General features: G+C 41.9%; 1 protein-coding gene across 5 annotated transcripts in view; it reads left to right on the forward strand.

Annotated features, from left to right (window-relative positions):
* Positions 1-22,545, forward strand: part of OPA1 (OPA1 mitochondrial dynamin like GTPase) — an 86,890-nt gene that overhangs the window by 47,641 nt on the left and 16,704 nt on the right. For all 5 annotated transcript variants that reach the window (XM_075003943.1, XM_075003945.1, XM_075003944.1 and 2 more), the window contains 7 exons: positions 400-552; positions 2,626-2,734; positions 3,685-3,764; positions 5,634-5,774; positions 8,681-8,797; positions 11,132-11,225; positions 12,508-12,618. In XM_075003943.1, the coding sequence (XP_074860044.1) occupies positions 400-552; positions 2,626-2,734; positions 3,685-3,764; positions 5,634-5,774; positions 8,681-8,797; positions 11,132-11,225; positions 12,508-12,618 (805 nt within the window). The remainder of the gene's footprint in view (positions 1-399; positions 553-2,625; positions 2,735-3,684; positions 3,765-5,633; positions 5,775-8,680; positions 8,798-11,131; positions 11,226-12,507; positions 12,619-22,545) is intronic.

Below are 22,545 nucleotides of genomic sequence, written 5' to 3' on the forward strand. Positions count from 1 at the left end.
TATTATCCTGGTGGACGTGCTCCTGATATTTCCAGACAGTCAATAAGAGGTTGAAGCCACAAAAACCGTAGGAAATATTTGACTGTTCTACTGAATATTTTTTAGTTAAAATCCCTCTGAAGTGACAGAAGACTAGTGCCTAAATATAGCCATATCCTCCCAGGCCCACCTGAAGTATTCACCTTTCTGTTAATGTGTTATTGCCACTTAGTGGGCAAAGTTTAGTGTTAATTTCTTTTCTGTCTGAGCCACAGAAGCATATCATTAAAGTCTAATATCTTCTGTTTCTTGGTGAGCGAGTACTGCTGTTTGCAAGTTTGTGTGAGTCACTGTAATACTTCCAACTGTGCATGGTAAGGCACGGCTTCAGAAGGCAACTTCCTGACGTCAATTTTCTAGGTGGCATGGGAGACTCTGCAGGAAGAATTTTCTCGCTTCATGACAGAGAAGAAAGGAAAAGAGCATGACGACATCTTTGATAAACTGAAACAAGCTGTCAAAGAAGAAAGTATAAAACGGCACAAGTGGAATGAGAGAGCAGAAGACAGCCTGGTAGAGTGTAGTGTTCATTCATGTGACTGTCAAAGCAGTTGCCTCTGGAATCATTTTGATTTAAGAATCATGTTCATTTTGCTTGCATTTTTTTGTTAAATCCCTAGTATTGTTGGGTGGATACCAAAGAATTCAGTGCATTTTTTTGGGAAATGATTCTGTCTTTGCTTTTGAATGTCATGATCTGAATCAGTGATTCTCTGTGTTTTTTTATTTTATTTTATTTTAACCTTTATTATTCTTCGTGTACCAGGTACCCTCCCAGTACCCAATAATTTCACTGTTAGGGTCCCAGAGTTTTTTTTGTTCTGTGCCCAGGGACCACTGGCTAAAAATCATATAGACAAGTAAAATGAATTAATAATATAAAGCCTAGCAATGTAGTAAAGTAATAACATTTATGTGCTCCTTTGGTAGGCTGGGTTTATACTCCAGTAGGATTCCACATTGACATTCTGGATATTGTATATGGTGATGTTGTGACTGTGTTGATCCCAGCATACTAGGGGGACAAGGAGGGTGAGGTAATATCTTTTATGGGACTACCTTCTGTTGGTGAGAGAGGAAAGCTGCACTGGGGATTTCTTGTGTATAATTTCGTGATCAGCATCAGTGATACAACCCAACAGACAATTATGTACAAGAAACTCACAGGGCTCCACACCTACCTTCATAACCATGGTAACCACCCCAAGCACACCAAGAAATCTGCTATGTACAGCCAAGCACTCCACAATCACAGAATGTGCTCAGAAGAGACAGTCTGGCAGATAAACTATAACCCACCAAACAAGGTATCTTCACCAGAGACGTAGATGGCCCATCTATGATGTAACTCAAATACCGTGAGAGAATTCTTCACTACAGAACTAAAACCCCTCCAACCTCACACCTGTATTTGTCACCCTTTACTGTAACCCATAGGAGGCATCATCAAACAACTACAACCCATAGCCAATGGAGATCCCATTCTGAAAGAAATCTGTTTTGAAGCCCGTCTTTGGCCTTTGAACAACCCCCTAGCCTCTCCAAACTTACCATTAGAAGCAAGTTCCCTCCAAACCAATTCAAAGCTGCACTAGACCCTGCCAGGACAACAGAGCATAACTTGCAGACATATCTCCACGGCTACAGTGAACAATAATCTGAGGATGCAATTCAGGTTCCATGGATCATAGTCATGTCTATCACAATGTGTCCCAAATACAGTTATGTTGGTGAAACCAGGTGATTGGTAGGGTCTTGCCTGAACTCGCATAGAAAAATGATAAAAGACAAAATCATTCCATTTCCAGGGGCTGAATGCTTTTCACAGAACAGTCACTCTAAATCTGACCTCTGTCATCCCCCTTAAAAGAAGCTTGCACAAGGCTTTGAAAAAATTAGATTTGCAACTTAAATTTGTACTTGTGCCAGGCACTAAAAAAATCATGCAATAAATAGAGACATTGGATGTAAGGCTTATTACAACAATTTATAACATGTCAACAACTCACACTTGGAGTTCCTCTCCCTGCCCCAAGACTGGAGGGCTAGTAATGGTCCACTTCACTTTAAATGGTCACTTGAAACATCCTTAACTATTTATGCCAATCTAGCCCACTTTGTATTTAGCTGTGACACTCTGAGTATGTTCACAGATCTGAAGAAATAGCTCTGTGTTCAAAAGCTTGTCTCTCTCACTAACAGAAATTGGTCCAATAAAAGATATGTTACCCAGCTTGTCTTTCTGCTACTTGGAAATCCACATTTGCCTTTTGTCAGCAAGACACAGCAACATAAGGGGCTGAATATGAAAGCAAAACATTATTAGGTGATGTGCAGAAAGCCTCTCTTATTGGTATAACACACAGAGTAAGTGCTGCGTCCACAGAGATTTTTCTAAGTCACGTGCACTGCTAAACCTGAGTAATTTTCAGAAATCACTTGTGAATGAGACATGTTTTCATTATAAGAAACGAGGTTCTAAGTTTGATCTTTGTTTGATGTGCTCTGTCTTTAAGGCAAGTTCTGAATAATTTGTCAATTAAAAAGATGGGCTGTAAAACCTAATATTTATTTTTGCATTGCCAGCGAGTGATACAGCACAATGCTTTGGAAGATCGGTCAATCTCTGATAAACAGCAGTGGGATGCAGCTATCCACTTCATGGAGGAGACTCTCCAGAGTCGTCTCAAGGACAGTGAGTGCTCAAGCTTTGTTCTTTGGTGGGGAAAAAAGTTTTCTGTGCAGAGACTCGTATGGGGAATCACAGTTGCGCTTGTGCGTACATGCCAGACTCCTCACTGATAATACAGTTCTAGTACACTGAGAATTAGTGAGAGAAATGTCTAAATCCTCTGGACTGCTTTGGAAATCTCAAACGTCATTTTAAAAAGTGAATATGAAAACTTTTTTAATTTTTAAATTGCTTTGGGGTTCCCTAAATGAGAAAATGGAAGTTAGGGTCTACTTTTTGACTTGAGGCTTTGGCTGACTAGAGATCTTTCCTAATAGCATGTATTTTACTGAGTGATACCTAATATCTTCGAGAACAACAAAAAGTCTCGTGGCACCTTATAGACCAACAGATATTTGAAGCATAAGCTTTCGTGGGTAAAGACCTGCTTCATCAGATGCATGAGTGGGGGGTAGTGGTTTCAGAGGGATATTTAAAGAGTGGGGTCCCAGTAAGAGGGAGGGCCAGAGCTGACAAGGTCTATTCAGCAAGGTGGAAATGTCCCAGTAGCAGCAATACTTACCAAAAGAGGAAAAAACACGTCAGATCAGACAGGGGGATGTGAGCCATTGTCAGCATCTAATGGGAATGGCTCACATCCCCCTGTCTGATCTGACGTGTTTTTTCCTCTTTTGATAAGTACTCTTGATACTGGGCCATTTCCACCTTGCTGAATAGACCTTGTCAGCTCTGGCCCTCCCTCTTACTGGGACCCCACTCTTTAAATATCCCTCTGAAACCACTACCCCCCACTCATGCATCTGATGAAGCAGGTCTTTACCCACGAAAGCTTATGCTTCAAAATATCTGTTGGTCTATAAGGTGCCACGAGACTTTTTGTTGTTCTCGAAGCTACAGACAGACACAGCTCCCTCTTTGATACTTGTCACCTAATATCTTGTTTCTTTTTCTAGCTGAATCTGTTATAGAAGACATGGTGGGCCCAGACTGGAAAAAGAGATGGTTCTACTGGGTAGGCCGCACTAAGGAACAGGTAAAAACAAACTACTGGTTGTCTTGTAACAGCATACTTTTGTGAGCACGATGATAATTAATGACTAACTTTTAAACTTATGGACCTGTGCGCTCTTGTGCTATTGCTCATGAGAAATAGGTAATTGAGTATGCAATTCAAATTCCAAGTGATTATTTCAAATCATTGTAAATGTCAGCCCAAAGCACATGATTTCTTTGGGAGATCTGGCCTGTGGACAATTTTAAAAGATTGTAAACTTGTTTCCTTTCTGCTACAGTGGAATTATGTTTTCTAGCTTGCAAGAATGAGGAAAATTCTACTCTTGGTGAATAAACCAATATGTAAGCAGGGTGTAAATTAATTTAGTCTTTTGCACCACACACTGCAGTATCCAACCATGCCTAAATGGTGTCATTTCAGTATTATAGCTGGCATGTTAGTGACAGCAATAGTTAATGTTGTCTGAGCATTTCTATTCTAAACCAGTTTTTTAAGTTATGAGCAAGTGAGAAACTGTCTCCCATTTAATTCAGTGTGTCTGTTGAGTCTCTGCCCAAAGGGAAGTTATCTTTAGAATACCTGCATATGGTAGCACTTGGGAGTTTTGAAGATCAGTGCTGCAAACTGACGGGTCAACCACACACCCTATATAGAACCAGAAGTATGCAATTCAGCAGCAGCAGCAGCAGCAGCGGTCTGTCCTCCGGCCCCTCAAAAGGCAGATAGAGAACAGTACTGTGTTAAACGTGAACTACTAAAAAGAAAAGGGAAAGCAGCATTTTTCTTCAGCATAATAAAGTTTCAGTTGCAAACATTTTGAAAGAACAGCCATGTTCAGAATTACAAGCATTTCCGTAAAGCCTCCATTCCCTGGAGTTTTCATACCTCTGAGGCTGTACTGTGGAAGGACCTCAGAGGGAGGACCATGCTATAACATAGTGCAGGTTGGAGACTGAATAATGAATAATAATTGACAGCAGCAAAATTATGGTAAAGAAAGAACTCTGAAGATTTCCCAAAACTGGTTTCAGAGTTAATTGATCCATCTTCTTCCTATGTCTTATTTTCTCTGGCATTCAAGATGACTCAGTGGGCTCGGTGAGAAAAGTTAAGGCTAAACATGGTACTCGGTTTAAGGCTGCTTCTACACTCTCACTCAGCCGTAGGAGGTGGCATAACAACGAGGCAATTTGAAGCAGGCTAATGAGGCACTAATGTGCATATTCAGAGGACTCATTAGCATAATAGTGACCTCACGAATTTCAAAGTGCAGACGTCAAATTGCAGATTGACAGCGAAGATGGGGGCGTCTTCCCAATAAGCATCCCACTTTGACATTCCCTTACTTTCATAAAACTAGATCGGAGCATGGGAATGTTGAAGTGGGACGCTTATTTCAAAGCTGCCCCCATCTTCACGGTCAATCTGCAATTCGAAGTCTGGTCTTAGAAATTTGTATGACTGCTATTATGCTAATGAGGTGCTAAATATTCACGTTAGTGTTTCATTAGCCTGCTTCTTATTGCCTCATTACCATGCCACCTCCAATGGGAGAGGGAGTAAAAGTAGCCTAAGAAGGCGATAGGCTGTGAAATTACAGTGCAGCTAAGTGGAGTTTTAAGTGCAGATCTTAATTACAGCCATTGTTGTCCTGCAGTCTGCACTTCAAACTTTTTGTCCATACTGAGTATGGGATGGTATTTGTTACTACTACCAATACTTACAGCTTAAGATGGATTAAGGGTTTCTGTGATTTGGCCTAATGGCAAAGATGTAGTATGCTATGAAAGTCGAGTGAGCTCTTCACACAAATTGTGGTGCTCAGAAATTGCCAACTCTAAATACTATGGGAATGCCTGTGTTTGAATTGAACCTCTTTTGTTCAAGAATATTCGCAATGAGACCAAAAATGAACTTGAGAAGATGATCAAATGCAATGCAGACCATGCAGCTTACCTTGCAAATGACGAGGTGACAACTGTCCGAAAAAACCTTGAAGCAAAAGGGGTAACAGTGGACCCGTGTTTGGTAAGATGCAAAGTTGTAACCGAACATATGGAAGAATCTATAAGCTCTTTCTAGCTGTCATAAAAATAACTTTTTAAATAGCTGAACTTGTAATCCAGATGTTTCAAAATAAAATACTAACTGAATGCTTGCATGCAAGGCACACATCTTTGTAGGGCCTTATTTATTGGCTCAGATGTCCAGAGTTCAGCACTCTTGGAATTTGCAGTTCAGTGTGGAATCAGAATCTGCTAAGCAGGTATTTTCCCTGTTACAGAGGCCCATATTTTGGTATGTTTGCCCTTAAAGTAGGTATTGTCCGTACAGTGTACAGGGGAGGCAAAACTTCCTGAAGGGACAGAGTAATGACTAGCCCTAGTCCGAGTTATTCATCTAGTCTTTGTGAATTGTAATTAATTTTATGTGCTGGTGAATTTGGCTGAAGCTCATTTTTCAAATCAGTGAGATCAGACTAGCCACACTGGGTCAGACCAAAGGTCCATCTACCCCAGTGTCCTGTCTGACAACAGAGGCCAGTGCCTGATGCCCCAGCGAGAGTAAACAGAGTAGTCAGTTGGTGAGCGATCCCTCCCCTGCCATCCATTGCCAGCCTCTGACAACCAGGGGTTGGGACACCATTCCTACCCATCTTGGCTAATAGCCATTGATGGGCCCAACCTTCCTGAATTTATTTAGTTCTTTTGTGAGCCCTGTTAAAGTCCTGGTCTTCACATCCTCCTCTGGCGAGGAGTTCCACAGGCCGGCCATGTGCTGCGTGAAGAAAAACTTCCTTTTGTTAGTTTTAAACTTGCTACCCTTTAATTTGATTTGATGAGCACTCTAGTTCTTATTTTATGGGAAACAGTAAATAACTTTTCCTTCACTTTTTCCATACCTGTCATGATTTTATAAATCTCTGTCATATCCCTCCCCCCATAGTCTCCTCTTTTCTAAGCTGAAAAGCCCCAGTCTATTTCATCTTTCTTCATATGGCACCCATTCCAAACCCCGATCATTTTTATTGCCCTTTCAAGATGAATTGGCCCAGAAGGTTGAAGTTCAGTTTGCCAAAGGCGAGCATGTTTGGTCAGGGGACTTTATCAGTAGTGTTAAAATCTTTTGGAAAATTGTTTACAGTTCTAACCATGCGAGTTTCTCAAAGTAATTGGGCTCCTCATTTCATTAAACATTCAGCTGATAAAATTAGTTATATAAGAAAATTCAACTATTGTCAATATTCGTTACATGGAAATTTTCTTCAGTGTTGTGTTGTTTTTTAGTAACTTTGGCCCCAACCCTGCACAGGCTTACCCACATGCTTAACTTTACAACTATGAATACTCAAGCTAAGTACATAATTATAATACTGAACTTTTATACAGCGTTCCTCATCAGAGGCTCTCAGAGCACTTTGCAAAAGGAAGTAGTAGCAATGTCCCCTGTTTAAAGTTGGCGGAAACTGTGGCAGAGAGGTCAGATGACATGATTTGCCCAGGATCACTCAGCCAGCCGGTGGCAGTCAGGAATAGTATTCATTTCTGAGTCCTCACACAGTGCTCATGTTCTAGTGTGCACTGCTCTAATAGGAAACTAGAGTATGTGTGAAGAGTTTAAGATTGGGGATATGGCAGGGTCAGTGTCGTTCTTGGGCCCCAGACCACTGCTCAGTGCATAGTCATGCAGAGTATGGGACCCGTTTGTCCTTGCCAGTGTTTGGGCTTTGGTCCCTTGGCCCGAAGGGCAGTAGGTAGAAACTTCCTGGCCTGACCAGTCTGAATGACTAGTCCCTCCTAGCTTCCGGCTGAGTCTTGAGGTTTACCAGGGGCAGGGAGCCCAAACACTCCTTGCAGCAGCTCCTCACTACCTCTGCTGTATCTGATACTGTTGTTGTTCTCCTTCACCTCTCACCGTATTTCAAGTTAGCTTGTTTCAAACTTCGGTGTCATGCGGACGGCACCAAGTTTGAAATAAGTGGCTGTTTCGAAGTTTCTGCTGTCCCTGGTATAACGAGGGGTACCGGAACCAGAATACCGCACTCGAAGTAGCAGCTCTATTTCAAGTGTGGTGTTAGCGACACAGTTGCTATTTCAGGATACTTTTGTATGCCAAAGTAGCAACTATAGTGTAGCTATAGCCTAACTCTCTCCTCCTTTGCTCTAGTCTACTTATTTCTCTCCCTTTCCTCTTCCACTCTCGTCCCCCTCCCTACTGGGGGATGGCTGGAGTGGGATCCTCAAGGTGGACTTGAGTGGGATCAGCTGGCCCTTAACTGATTTATAGCAGCCTCTCCGGCAGCTACTCCCACTCTGCCTGTGATGATACCTGGTTAGCTGGGGTTGTTCATGCATTTAGAGCTGCCTCTGGCCTGACCCTGTCACAGGGATGAAATAGGCTAATCCATGAATAAGTTCTAAACGTGTGTAGTTTCTTCATAAATCCACTAATATACTTACGTGCACCCTTTTCTGGCCAAACAGCAAATTAACATACGACATTGAGTGCTTGATCTGTTATGCTTAAATGTCAGTCTCTGTAGAGTGTGACCTGTAACTTGCATTTAACTCAGCATAACTGTGTGCCCTTTAAAAATTTAGACGTAGCTGCACACAATACTTTAAACTTCTGAGAGGATGTTGCAAACATTGAAGAGAAGGAATGTAAATATGCAATTCGACAGAATCCTTTTTAATGTTTGCCTTGGATTCAGTTAGGATGTTGATTATATGCTGGAGTTTTCATTAATTTACTACCTGATAACCACATAACATTGAAACATATACGGAGAATACTGGGAAAGGGATTGTGCAAATCAATTCTGAACTTTTTTTTTAGTGCTTAAGATGAAATGTGCTTATTAAAATACATAAAATAATAACTGGAGAATGCTTCTGCAGTTAATCCACAAATTTTAACCACTTTCTTCTTAGATTAAAGACACATGGCACCAAGTTTACAGAAGACATTTCTTGAAGACTGCTTTGAGCCACTGTAATCTTTGTCGAAGAGGCTTTTATTACTACCAAAGGCATTTTGTAGACTCTGAGGTAAATTGAGGAATGCATGGATACTATAGCTTAGGGAGTGTAAACAGTCTCAATGTCCACAGAGATCTAGCTAAAAAGATAGCAACCATTTAAAAACTTACCACCCCCCCCCCTTAGTATGCTTTAAATAGTCTGTATGATATTTGTAATCCATTCTTACTGCGTTCAGTGGACAAAATTCCCTGAAGTGGTAGTTACACAAAATGTCCCCTAGGGGTCAGTAATCAGCTAAGCATCAGTTTACCTGGTTCTATAACTTTTCAGTGTGTTAAGACAATTTAGAGCCTGCATCCTCAGCACCCTCCTTTATGGCAGCGAGACTTGGACCCTGGATGCCCACCAGGAAAAGAGGCTGAACGTCTTCCACTTGCGCTGCCTCAGGCGCATCCTTGGAATATCATGGAAGGACAGAGTGACCAACACAGCCGTCCTCGAGCAAGCTGGAATCCCAACCATGCACACCCTCCTGAGGCAGCGTCGACTCTGCTGGCTTGGCCACGTCCACAGGATGAACGATGGAAGGATTCCAAAAGACATCATGTATGGTGAGCTAGCCTCTGGCAAAAGACCCCCCGGACGCCCCCATTTGTGCTGCAGAGATGTCTGCAAGAGAGACCTCAGAGAGGTAGACATCGAGCTGGACAACTGGGAAGAACTAGCAGACGACCGCGGCAGATGGAGGCAGGGCCTTCAGAAGGGCGAGTTGAAGATCAGACAGCTAGGAGAGGAGAAGCGAGTGCACAGAAAGCACAATAAGGACTTGCCAGACACCCACTACATCTGCAAGAGATGCAGCAAGGACTGTCACTCTCATGTGGGTCTTCATAGTCACAGTAGACGCTGTAAATGAAGTCCTCAATTGAAACTTTAAAGGGCGCGATCCATAGTCTGTGCAGACTGAAGGATGCCTACTACTACTACTACTACTACTACTACTACTACTACTACTACTACTACGACAATTTAATGTTACAACAGCCCTCATGGACTAGTGGCATCTTTTTTTTTATCCTTTTATTCCCCCTATGCACTTCTCCCATTAACATCTGCTTTCCTTACTGACATCTAGATTTCAAAGATGTAGTATAGGAAAAGACTTGCTGCTAAGGAGAATGGCTTTTCTTCAAAGAGGGTAGAAAAATAGTATTAGAAACAAAAATGAGGGTTTATTTGGCACAATAAAATGTGGGCCATACGTAAGTAATTTTCACTTTAACAATGAACCATAGATCTAGCAATCAGATCTCCTCTGTTGAACCTTTCACTGTATCAGTGGAGCTGATATTATTTGTAAATGAAGGGCTAAGAGAGGGATGGTGATTTTGTTCTGATGCAGGGTTTTGGAAATCTATCTTTGCTTCTCCTAGAGGTTTGGAAATGATTCAGTACATATCACTTAAAATTATGGGATGACAAAGCTGAGAGCTGCCTTTTGTAACTCCACGTATGGTTGGCATTTTAAACTGTTGGAAGTTTGATGAATGCTGCCTGCAGAAGTACAAAACAAGGGCTTGCTTTTTAACCAATTTAATCAGTGTGTTGAAATAAAGAAGAAACTGCCAAAAAAGATTAAAAAATAAAAAAATATGAAAGACTCTTCCTATGATTAAAGGGTAAGAATCAATGTACATAGTCCGAAATCATCCTCCTCCTCATCAGAGAAGTCTCTCTGGAGGACTTGTGTGATTGGAACATTGTGGCACAAGATGAGGTCTGTGAGAGGAGCTAGAGAGTTGCTATCCTGTGACACCAAGCTGGCAGTCAGGAAAAAAGGCAGCAGACCCCTCTGGGGTTCATATATCAATTCCTGTTCTGTGTTGTATCCTCTTTGATAATCCCTCTAAGAAACTGGAGCTTCCATTGGGTCTGGGTTGCCTCCCATAACCACTTGTGCAGCCCTGACCTCCCAGCACTTAATCAGAAGCTATCATCAGGCAGCAAGACAAAGTTTGGAGTATGCTTGTCTTCTGGCTTCTGTAAGACAGCCCTGATAGCACCATGGACACAGATCCAGTTTGTATATAGTGCCTGCAGGTCACCTTGTGCTGTCCCTTCATGATCCTTTCTCTGGAAAAAGGTGAACCACTGGATGCAAGATGAGTAGGAGAAATATTTAACAAGGCTGAGAATTGCCTTTGCTGTAGGAATTTTGGGTATGGTATTTTTGTCACGCACGGCGTATCTTTTTTGCATGTCTTTGCATAAGTTAAGATGAGCTACAGTCTGTTTTCAAGAGCATATGTCAGAGCAACGTCAGTTTTATATTTAAGGGACTGCATATGTCATGTGGAAGGAGGGAAAGGTAGTGCTAACACTTTCCTCTGACTGTTTCAGCTTGAGTGCAATGATGTGGTTCTCTTCTGGCGCATACAGCGAATGCTGGCGATTACCGCAAACACACTGAGGCAGCAACTTACTAACACTGAAGGTGAGGCTTATAGAGATTTCCCTGTTTGCAACACAATGCTAGTGTTAACGAATTTCCAGTGCTATCCCATACTGACATTACTTTCCAGTTCATAACACTGGAAGGTTGGCTTTGATTCGCTGAGTTGGTGGGCAATGAGAGGTGTTAAATATTAAACTGGGTTTAATATAGATAGCATGGTACATATTTTAAAGTGTGGAAACATCCAAACACCAACTACTTTCAAGTACTAGCTTGTTGTACAATGCTGAAAAGGTTGAAAGTTGTTTGAAGCAAGCAAGGAGGATGCAGGAGAAAATGAGCACAAATGCATGTGGTATAAATACTCAGCAAGGAGAACCTGACTCTGGCCTTTGGAGATTGTCACAACACCAAATCATTTGATTCCAGAGCTGGAGTTCTCCTTTCACTGGGATTCCTCTTGGGAACGGCATCCTGAGGCTACTAGTTGAACGTGTTTATTATTTCTGATGTCGGGAACATGCATAGAGGCTGTTAAATCTGCACTGCCATCATCCTGCTGATAGCATTTAGCTCTTGACCTCTCATACTTCCTACATTGGAAGTTCTCTTGGCTTCTCAAGGATCTGACGGAGAGGAAAACTAATTGGCTCAGACTGTGCTCACTGAGCACAATAGCCTTATGCTCAATAGGTTTCTAACAGCCTTCGGGGACTCCAGGCTAGAATCCCTTGTGGTTTTGTCCTGTGTATTTTAAGACCACCTCTCATTATGCTCCAGGCCAGCACTGGAAGTACAGTTGAGCTATTGGAGATGACCGTTCAGAGACTTGTTCATCTAGCCACAGTCTGCTATGTAGAGACTTTGTTGATCTTTCAGAGCTAATGGCAGGGATTATCTGTTTGCTCAGGCTTTCCCTGAGAGGCTGTTTGAGTGGCTCGGAGTTCATTACTAGTAGTTGTCATGGTGATGATTGATTAATGCACACATGCAATTTTTCTAGAGAAGGCTGGGATTTGTAGATGTGTCTAGATACCGTCTTTTGTACATTAAAAATTACTTGTAATGAACAGTTTAATTGGTTGTATGAAGTTTCTAGCAAGATCAAGTTGGAAGCTTAATTCAATGTGTAAATTATTTTGGGTGCCAATAGCACCACAAAAGCTTTAGAAGTACAAAACATGAAGAATTTTTCATGATCTTTTTTCCATCCCATGCCAAAAAAAAAAGATAGATTTGCAGAAAATAAAGCACATTTCTGTCATTTTAAGCACTTCCCCGTCACAGAAGTCACCACTCTTTTATCATGTGTTTTTTACAGTCAGACGTTTGGAGAAGAATGTAAAGGAGGTGCTGGAGGACTTTGCTGAGGACACTGACAAGAAGGTTAAGTTACTAACAGGCAAAAGGGTCCAGCTGGCAGAGGATCTCAGTGAGTAAACATACTACTAATATTTTGCATACAACTTCGAAGGAAACAATACAAGTGAACCTTTGCTTGGATGGAATTGTGATGGCTATTTGCTATCAGTACTAAATGTTAGCAGAGATCCCTACATACAGGCTAGGCTGTCTGGATCTTTCAAAAGTGCTGACAGTACTGTGCAATGCTGGATAAACATGTATTGCTTAAGGTGGCATCCTTCTGACGAAATGAAGCTTAAATTCCGTATACTTGTATCATGTGGATATCTGGATGGAAAGTTTAAGATCTGGCTTTTTCTTACCAGGAAACAGAAGCTGCCTGTACTTTAGGCTGTTTAATGCTGTCGGTTATAATAGATTCTTTCAATCCTTTTTGATGCACTATTTTTGATACTCTGTTATTGCAGCAGGCCTTTAAATATGGCATGGATATGGTTCTAGCATCAGAGAAGTGTCTTTTGCTGGCCTCTTGAACATCTGCTGAGAATTGGCCTACTGATAAACTGATGAAAAATGTCATTGCCCATCTGTGTTTCTGCTTGTTTTTTGCAGCTCACCCAAATCTTTCAACATTTTGTGAGCATTGTGCTCACAGTGACCCCATACCTCACTCTAGTGACCTGCAATCAGAGTGGAGCCTCCAGGAGGGAGGAAAATGTATTGTGAAAAAAGTTGGCTCATATAACTGAAGACTGTTACAGTGCACATTAGGGGCCGAATTAAGGTCATAGGAAACCCTAATTCTGGCATTTCCTGATTTCAGGTGCTGGACTTTGCAACTAGGTAATTTTCTTTTAACTTGGCTTTTGTATGAGTCGTGTAGGATATCGGCTTTTCGTCACTCAGCCAAGCAGTTCTATTCTCGTAGGAAACTGAGTATATAATTGCTGCCATATTTTCTTAAAATGTGTTTCTTTAGCAAAAGTTATGGTAGCTGGCATTAGCAATGGTGTATAAAAACAAATTGTGTGGGCTAATAGAAGGGCATGCTGCTGACATCTCCAGTTTGTGTGATTACATGGAGAACCTTTTGTGTTGCCTTTAAATTAAAAATGTAGATAGAGGCAGTGGGCGGGGGGTCTTACATAGAAGGTATTACTCCAGTATTCTAGGATTGTAGTGAATGAGAACTTTGGAGGTTGAAGTGGCCTGGTCCACATCTTTAGTGTTCCTTGAGTTTAGCATCTGTGTGAAATAGCAGTGAGCTGGACCTGGCTGTTAGCACCTAACAATCAACACAAAGTATCACATTGCTTCAGAAGTTGTCAGTCCTTCTGTAATAGTACTTGGAAGGTGAAATGGTCTTTGGTAGAGCTTATCCAGGTTTTGCCTCTGTGCCTTCAAGCTGCGTACATTAAAATTAGAAGCAGTTTGGTGTTGAAACTGCGGGGTAGAGTATGAGTGTTTAATGAAGAAATTATTTCCTTTATTAGTAATAAGTGCTGTTCATTTCCTGTTGCTAAATATTGTCTTTTTAATACTCCTTTTGCTGCTTTGATACCTACACTTTATTTTTCTTATTTGCAAAAGCTTCAGCTTGTAGCATGAGTCTTTGCTAGCACTGGTTTATCAGTTGGTATTCAGTGCTGTGGAGCTGGTATTGTTTTTTAGAAAATAAGCTACTTATAACTTTAGTGCTTAGGATATTTTGTAAATGAGTGCTGCACACAAGAAGAACATTTAAACAATTAAGAAAATAAGAAACTTAAAGTCTTGAAGGTGTGATATTGGCAAATATTCTTGTATATCTCCTGGACTGAAAAGAAGATGGTCAATGTTAGAAACATTAACTGAGAGAAGCTGACCCTGCTATTAGAAATCAGTAGGCATAAGCTTACGTCCTTTGTCTGGTGAGGAAAAGAGATGGAAGTAACCTCAGAGAAGTGGCCGTGGAGATAATGGTGGTGAGTCATTGCAGCAGGGGACAGTCAGTGAGGAGATGGATAGATGGGGGGCAGGATCACTTAGGGCAGCTGCTAAGTGCTTGCAACTAGCAAGAGGGCTTCTGAAAAGTCTCCTTGGCTGTCATCAATATTCCGAGATGAATCAGACAGGTTTGCTCACTTGCATAATACTTAAAAGTAAAAACAAGATGTTACCAAAGGTAAAAAATTGGTAACTGTGACAGCCATGCAAGTGTTAAATACAGGAAAATATCTCTAGACTAGGGGTCGGCAACCAAAATAGAAAGAAGAGCCATTTTTTTCCTAATCTGGAAAACACTCAGTAATTCAAGAGCTACAATGCATGTTAATGTGACATGCTTTTTAATAAATAACATCAAACCATACTTTTTGTAACCCCTGTTTTGAGAACAGAGCACACACAATGATTTTTTTATAGTAACAGCGAGGGAGACGTGCTAGTCTATACACTATCAAAACAAAAAGCAGTCAAGTAGCACTTTAAAGACTAGCAAAATAGTTTATTAGGTGAGCTTTCGTGGGACAGACCCACTATGGTCTGAAGAAGTGGGTCTGTCCCACGAAAGCTCACCTAGTAAACTATTTTGCTAGTCTTTAAAATGCTACTTGACTGCTTTTTGTTTTGATAATGATTTTTAATGTGATACATGTTTACTGCAGGATGTTCACGAACTTTCTACGTATTCTATTTCCTCACACTTTTTGTGTGTGTTGTTTATGCCACTGTCTTCCTGACTTTCACTCCCACCTACTTCAATAACGCCAGTTTTTCGTCATGTTGAATTTTAGTTTTCTTTTGTAAAGTGTGTGTTGCCCTTCACAGCAGGAATGCTGCAAGCTTCCTTTTTCTTTTCAAAATCAAGACTTGATTAATAACACAATCAAACACAGATACAGTATCATATCCCACAGTGCACTGCACATATTAAAGGGGGTGCTGCCAATATTTCAAGATCACCTATGGTTTGATATTTGTAAATGAGTTGTTAATTTTTGGGCTTTTAGACATTCACAATTTATCAAAAAGAATCAGGAGGTTTTTTGTTTTAACTTGGAATTTTAGCACTAGGAGCCACAAAGAAGGTCCTTAAAGAGCTACATGCTGCAGACCCCTGCTCTAGACCACTCTAGTTTCCCATTCCATTCAGTTAAGGGCAGAGCCTAAATAGACTGTTTCTTTCCCCAAGACATCTAAAACGGAAAGCAAGACTTCCAGTGAGAGGAGGATGAATTGTAGTGGTAGGAATTTCTCTCTCTCTCTCCACTCTCTCTCTCTCTGCCAAATTCTTGCACCATTATGGTGAGTTTTACAGCCAGAGGGTTCAGTCCTTTTAAAATTAGTCCAGTTCAACGTGTCAGATGTTTACATCTGACATTTCACAGTGTTGTAACTGTGTTGGTTCTAACCCAGAGAGGATCTTGGGGGAGCGGGCAGGAGTCAGAGGTTCTCAACCCTCATGCCTGTGCCTCAGGCACTGTGCTGCCTGTGACTAGAGGAGGTTCCCAGAGGTGGAGGTGGGTGCAGTCTTCCCCAAGCTGCTGAAAAACCTCTGCTGGGGACTTCTAGCAGTCCTGGCCAGTGGTGGATTAACCATGGGCTATCACCAATTTGGAGCTCCTGGGACAAATGGGTGCCCAGAGCCCTAGCTGGAGGTGCCCTGAATCCAGCTTCGGGGCTACTGTACTACAGAAGTGAGGATGTACCACTTTCACTTCTGCGCTGCTTCTCAAGGTGAGTCTGATCTCACCTCCAAGAGCAGCCATGCAGGAGAAAGACACCTCCAGTCTTCACAGCCTGGCCTGGACTAACTGCTAGGCACCCCCACCTGGGGCACTCCTAGAAACACAGAGAGATCGGATTTCATAGGGCAGGGCTTATTTCAGTCCTTGACACATTTTTCATGGCCTTGAAATTGGTAGGGCCTTGCTTATATGTTAGTGCAGTACGTGGAGATCAGTGGGTATCCAGTCATTTATAGTCAATAAAATGTAGCAACAAGAAATATCTGTGTGTTTCTTGCAGATCACAGGCACTAACCACAAGTAGCTTTTATTAACTAATCCTCCTCAGGTGCATAGTTACCGTGAAAGCTGATGTATGCTGACGTGTTCTGTTTTATTGTCCCTTTGGGAAGATTTTAAAACCATCAGTGCTTGGCTCCACAGTCTACTCAGAAACATTCTCCTGCTCTCTTGTGCATGCTTTTATTGCTAAGTGGCACTAATTTTATGAGCAGATGATTGAGAGAAGATTTCTTGGCTTTCTCTTTGGTGTACAGAGAATGCTTTTCTTTGTTATAGTGTTCGTACACCCAAGAGATCCTTTCTGATAGCAGCAGGCCTGAATGTTCTCCCTGAGCATGAAGTGGCAAACAGAACTCAACCGCTCCAGGAAAGGAAATCCTCAGTCACAATCTGCAATCTTTACACGTTTGGATTTTAATTCACCAGTGGAGATTTAGCTTCCTAATTTGAAGCTCTCCTTGTAAAGGAAGTCCTAGCTTATTTAAAAACCCTGGACATGTCTGGACTTGTCCCCTGAGGACAAAAGTTAGGCACTGTTGCTATGTTACATCAAATTTTAAACACCAAAGCACTGAAAATGTTTTATTGTTTGGCTTGTTTCTGCTCTGAGCTACCAACTGATAGCATGTTACATATTTTACCTTAGGTGATGCAGCCTCATAATGAGAAGGCATATAAATTGCAAAACTCTCATTTGATGTATGTTTTTATGTATGTATTCTAAACGGTGGCTTGGCAATTTTAGCTCTACATGTGTTTTCATTAATATCACTCAGGCCTGACTCTTAACACTTTCACAGTATGTTACCTTCCACGTTTTATTTATAGACATTCTAAAACCTGTTCACGAACTGATTCCTTACACAGGTTAGCACAAACTGTATAATGTATAGCCAGTATGGAAGATTGTACTAAAGATCTTTGGGGGAAGGAAAGGGAGTGTGAGTGCACTTGTGGCTGTGCAGCTCAGTATTCATAATAATTCATTTCAGAGATCTTCGTAATAGCTGTAGTATTCTTTGGAATCTAAATACCGTTCCCAGAGGTGGAGGTGGGTGCAGTCTTCCCCAAGCTGCTGGAAAAACCTCTGCTGGGGACTTCTAGCAGTCCTGGCCAGTGGTGGATTAACCATGGGCTATCACCAATTTGGAGCTCCTGGGACAAATGGGTGCCCAGAGCCCTAGCTGGAGGTGCCCTGAATCCAGCTTCGGGGCTACTGTACTACAGAAGTGAGGATGCACCACTTTCACTTCTGCGCTGCTTCTCAAGGTGAGTCTGATCTCACCTCCAAGAGCAGCCATGCAGGAGAAAGACAACTCCAGTCTTCACAGCCTGGCCTGGACTAACTGCTAGGCACCCCCACCTGGGGCACTCCTAGAAACACAGAGAGATTGGATTTCATAAATTAAATTAGTAACTTAAAGTCGTAGGACCAGAAACACTTGGGAAAAGGAGTCAAAGACAGAAAAGTAATTGACTGGGGGGAAATGTGATTTTCAAAATGATCTGGTACGTGGATGGATGTAGAAGTTTGATTTGTGTTACACTGAAAAAAGCACAAAGATTATTTTCCTGTAAATTTAGTTTTAGAGCTACTCATAATTATGCGTAATATTTGCAAACAGGAAGAAGTTGCATGTGTCATCTAGATCTGTCTGCTTCCCTATCTAACTGGGAACTTATGATCCTTCTGGATTACAAACTCAGCAGTTGGTGGGCCCTGCTGTTGACTCACTTGTCCCCTAACACTGCAAAAAATGGCACAGATGGGACCATTCCTATGTTATGGAGCTTGACTACAAACACATACAAATCTTCGCTTATTTGTAGGATAGTGGTTAAATCCTGTCTGCTACAAAACATCCAGCTTTCTTGCAACTGACACCTCTGACTTGTCGGTATTTGTAGTTCACATGGAATCCAGAAGGGGCAATAGGGAGTTTCAACTGTGTGTGTCTCCCTCTTTAAATCCTCCTCTGAACCCGCCCCCCCCCCCCGCCCTCCCACTCATGAATCTGATGAAACAGGACTTTGCCCACAAGAGCTTATGCTCCAAAATATCTGTTAGTCTGCAAGGTGCCACAGGACTTCTCGTGGTTTTGCAAATTACATAGCAACCCTTAGAATCACATAGGGCAGCTCCTTAAATTTGCACTCTGTATGAAGGATCTACTAGCATTAGTATAGACAGGTAGGAATTAATGTTTTAAAATGTTACATAAAATGAATTTTGCACTCAGAAATACACCTTATCAGTCTCTTCCTCTGTTCCATTGTAAGCTTGATTTCAGTGTCACTCACTTGTGCTAACAAGAAACCCTGTGGCATATATTGATAGCAAAGTAAAATCCATACTAATGCTTTTGCAAGCTGCGCAGAGAACTTTTGTGTTTACTGTTATAATTCTAGCCTAATTTCTGCTGTTAAAATAAAGGAGATAGGACGCACTGTTATTTGATTGTTTACCACTTGGAAAAGAGCTAGTCTGTGAGTCTCTTTGAAGAGAATATGTAATCTTTGATTTTATTGTACCTGTACATAGTGATTTCTTCTTCAGTTTGCTTTATTTTCAGCAAAGTAGTTAGTGCTGGACACTTCAGTATATTGTTTCTCTGTTGGCCTTTGGCATTTTAAACCCAGGATTGTGAGTTCAGCCCTTGAGGAGGCCATTTAGGGCTGTGGGGCAAGCAGATTTAAATACAGAACAAACAAACAAAAACACTGTCGGGGTGGTGCTTGGTCCTGCCTTGGGGGCGGGGGACTGGTCTTGTTGACCTCTCGAGGTCCCTTCCAGTTCTGTGAAATATGTGTATGTATGTATGATATGCATATAAATTCAAAAAGCAACCAAATAACTACTCCATGTTTAAAACTAGAGCTCTGGGAGTGTGGTGGTGGTGTTGTTCGGGTGTTAGTTGATCACTGGATTCTGTTGCCAGCAGAAAGTTTTTGGAGGCACCAGTAAAAGTGGTAAGCAGCTGCTAAAGGGTATGACACTTTGTGCAAGCTTTCAGACCTTTTCTACTAGGCTAATTAGAAGAACTATCTGTGCAATGCTGTTGTCCACAATTGGACCACAGATTGGAGTCCTATGTGGAAAAGAAATGAATGCAGATAGGTGACTTGTATCTTGCAGTGTGGTGCAGAATTCCCTCTATTTTTTTTGTGATTTATTTCATAAAACATAATAAATGACAGTTATGTTAGCTGGCAGAACCTGTGACTGTGTAGAAGATTAATGCCACGAGGGTTTCTCAGTGCAGTAGGTCCCAGAACTATCTATCTGTTTCAAGAGTTCCACTCTGACTTTTTTCTTTTAGAATTTCAGTCAAAATAAGGATTAGTTTGGACATTAGGAAAAAGTTTCTAACTGTCAGGGTGGTTAAGCACTGGAATAAATTGCCTAGGGAGGTTGTGGAATCTCTTGTAATTGAAGATTTTTAAGAGCTGGTCAGACAAACAACTGTCAGGGGGATGGTCTCTAGATGGTGCTTGGTCCTGTCATGTGTGCAGAGCACTGGACTGGATGACCTCCCGAGGTTTCTTCTCATCCTATGGTTCTATAATAATTCAGAATATAAAGGGCCCAAGTAAATTTCTGAGAGGTAGCTGAGTTAGTCTGCATCTTCAAAAACAACAAGAAGTCCTGTGGCACCTTATGGACTAACAGATCATTTGGAGCATAAGCTTTCGTGGGCGAATACCCTCTTTGTCACAAAAGCTTGTGCTCCAAATTATTGGTTAGTCTATAAGATGCCACAGGACTTCTTGTTGCTTTAGTAAATTTCCCGTATAATATTAATTTCATATCGCAGTGAAAGTGTTATACAGCTTTCTAACACAAGATGGCAACATCCGGCCTCTGTGGCAGCTTTTGTAAGGATTGGCAAGTAGGAGAGGTCCCACGCCAGCCCTCCACTCTGTTTTACTATTCCTTACTGTTTGATGCCTAAGCCTCGTCCAGGCAGCAGGCATTTGTTTCTTGGCTGCCCAGGCAGCCAGCATGTGTTTCTGAGATGTTAGTTTGCTTTCCTTGGTAGGATACAGCACTTGTCTGGGCAGGTCTCTTATTTTGTACTTGCTTGCTCTTTCTTACTTGGCATGTTGCACTGCTCCGAAACAATGGTGCAGCTTTTTTTTTCCTGTCTGAGCTGCATGGCCAAAGTCTTAGCCACAGCTACACTGCAAGGTTTGGCTTTACAAGTAATTTCAGTAAGCAGCTATTATTATAAAACAAAAGAAAATCAGTTGTAATGAACACAGGCATTTACAAGGCCTTTTTCACTTCTGACGATCCATTAGGGCAGGGGGCTGGACTCAGTGGCCTCTTGAGGTCCCTTCCAGTCCTAGCATTCTATGACTCTAAGGCTACGTCTACACGTGCAGCCAACATCGAAATAGTCTATTTCGATGAATAACGTCTACACGTCCTCCAGGGCCGGCAACGTCGATGTTCAACTTCGACGTTGCTCAGCCCAACATCGAAATAGGCGCAGCGAGGGAACGTCTACACGTCAAAGTAGCACACATCGAAATAGGGATGCCAGGCACAGCTGCAGACAGGGTCACAGGGCGGACTCAACAGCAAGCCGCTCCCTTAAAGGACCCCTCCCAGACACAGTTGCACTAAACAACACAAGATACACAGAGCTGACAACTGGTTGCAGACCCTGTGCCTGCAGCATAGATCCCCAGCTGCCGCAGAAGCAGCCAGAAGCCCTGGGCTAAGGGCTGCTGCCCACGGTGACCATAGAGCCCCGCAGGGGCTGGAGAGAGAGCATCTCTCAACCCCCCAGCTGATGGCCGCCATGGAGGACCCCGCTATTTCGACGTTGCGGGACGCGGATCGTCTACACGGTCCCTACTTCGACGTTGAACGTCGAAGTAGGGCGCTATTCCTATCTCCTCATGAGGTTAGCGACTTCGACGTCTCGCCGCCTAACGTCAAAGTTAACTTCGAAATAGCGTGCACGTGTAGACGCGACGGGCGCTATTTCGAAGTTGGTGCCGCTACTTCGAAGTAGCGTGCACGTGTAGACGCAGCTTAAGAGACTACTGATGAAGATTGCAGTGGCTCCCACAACGTGGTAGGTGCTGTCACTACAAACATGAAAGGATGAGTGAAATCCTGCCCCCGCTGAAGTCAGAGGGACTTTACTATTGACTTTATAGTGTCAAAATATCACCCTGCTCTCTGCTACAAGAACCCTAATAGAGATCTTAGGGTGTCCTTTAATTAAAAGAGCTTAGTTATGAAAGCTGGGGGGCGGGGGGATAACACTTTTCTTAAAAATCTAGCTTCTGCACAGTACATATTCATAGAAGAATTATTCAGTATGTAAGCAATCTTCCTGCAGTTTGGGGGTCCTAACGTTGAGTTCCCTCATAGTTCAGGTATTTTAATAAAATAAACCCTAATACAGGAACAAAACTCCATGCAGATCGTATTTGTGGTGGAGAACACAGTTGAAGGGTGAGGGATCAGCAGAATGCTGATGGAACCTTGACTCTTAAATGACCAAGAATGAGTGTGGAGAGGTCAGTCCCCAGGTTGCTTTGTCAGCACAGAAGCTATTGACATGTCTGCAGTTGTCACAGACGAATGAAAGGTTCTTTCTACAGTGAAGGCATACCGAATCCAAAAAAGGCTTTTAAATGTGCAGAAAAAGAAATTCCTACCTTATGGCTATTTTCAAAAATTCCATACAGTTCTAAAATGCATTCTTGGTGAACAGAATTAGCTATAATTATTTTCTTCTGAAAGTCCGACTGTATCTAGACTAATTAAAGTAATAGTCCAAAAAAACTCTTCTGCTTTTTATATCTCAGGCAGACACTGGGATTTGTTGCTTGTAGAAGTCACTGTATTAAATTTTTCATGTGTTGTTAATTCATTAGAATTGGATTTAAGCCTCTGCTGCATTTCATTTTGGAAATATCCTTTATTGTGTACTTGATTATGTTGATTTGTTGAATAGTGGATG

This window comes from Carettochelys insculpta, chromosome 10 (assembly GCF_033958435.1).
Source record: "Carettochelys insculpta isolate YL-2023 chromosome 10, ASM3395843v1, whole genome shotgun sequence".
In the NCBI taxonomy this organism is placed as follows: Eukaryota; Metazoa; Chordata; order Testudines; family Carettochelyidae; genus Carettochelys; species Carettochelys insculpta.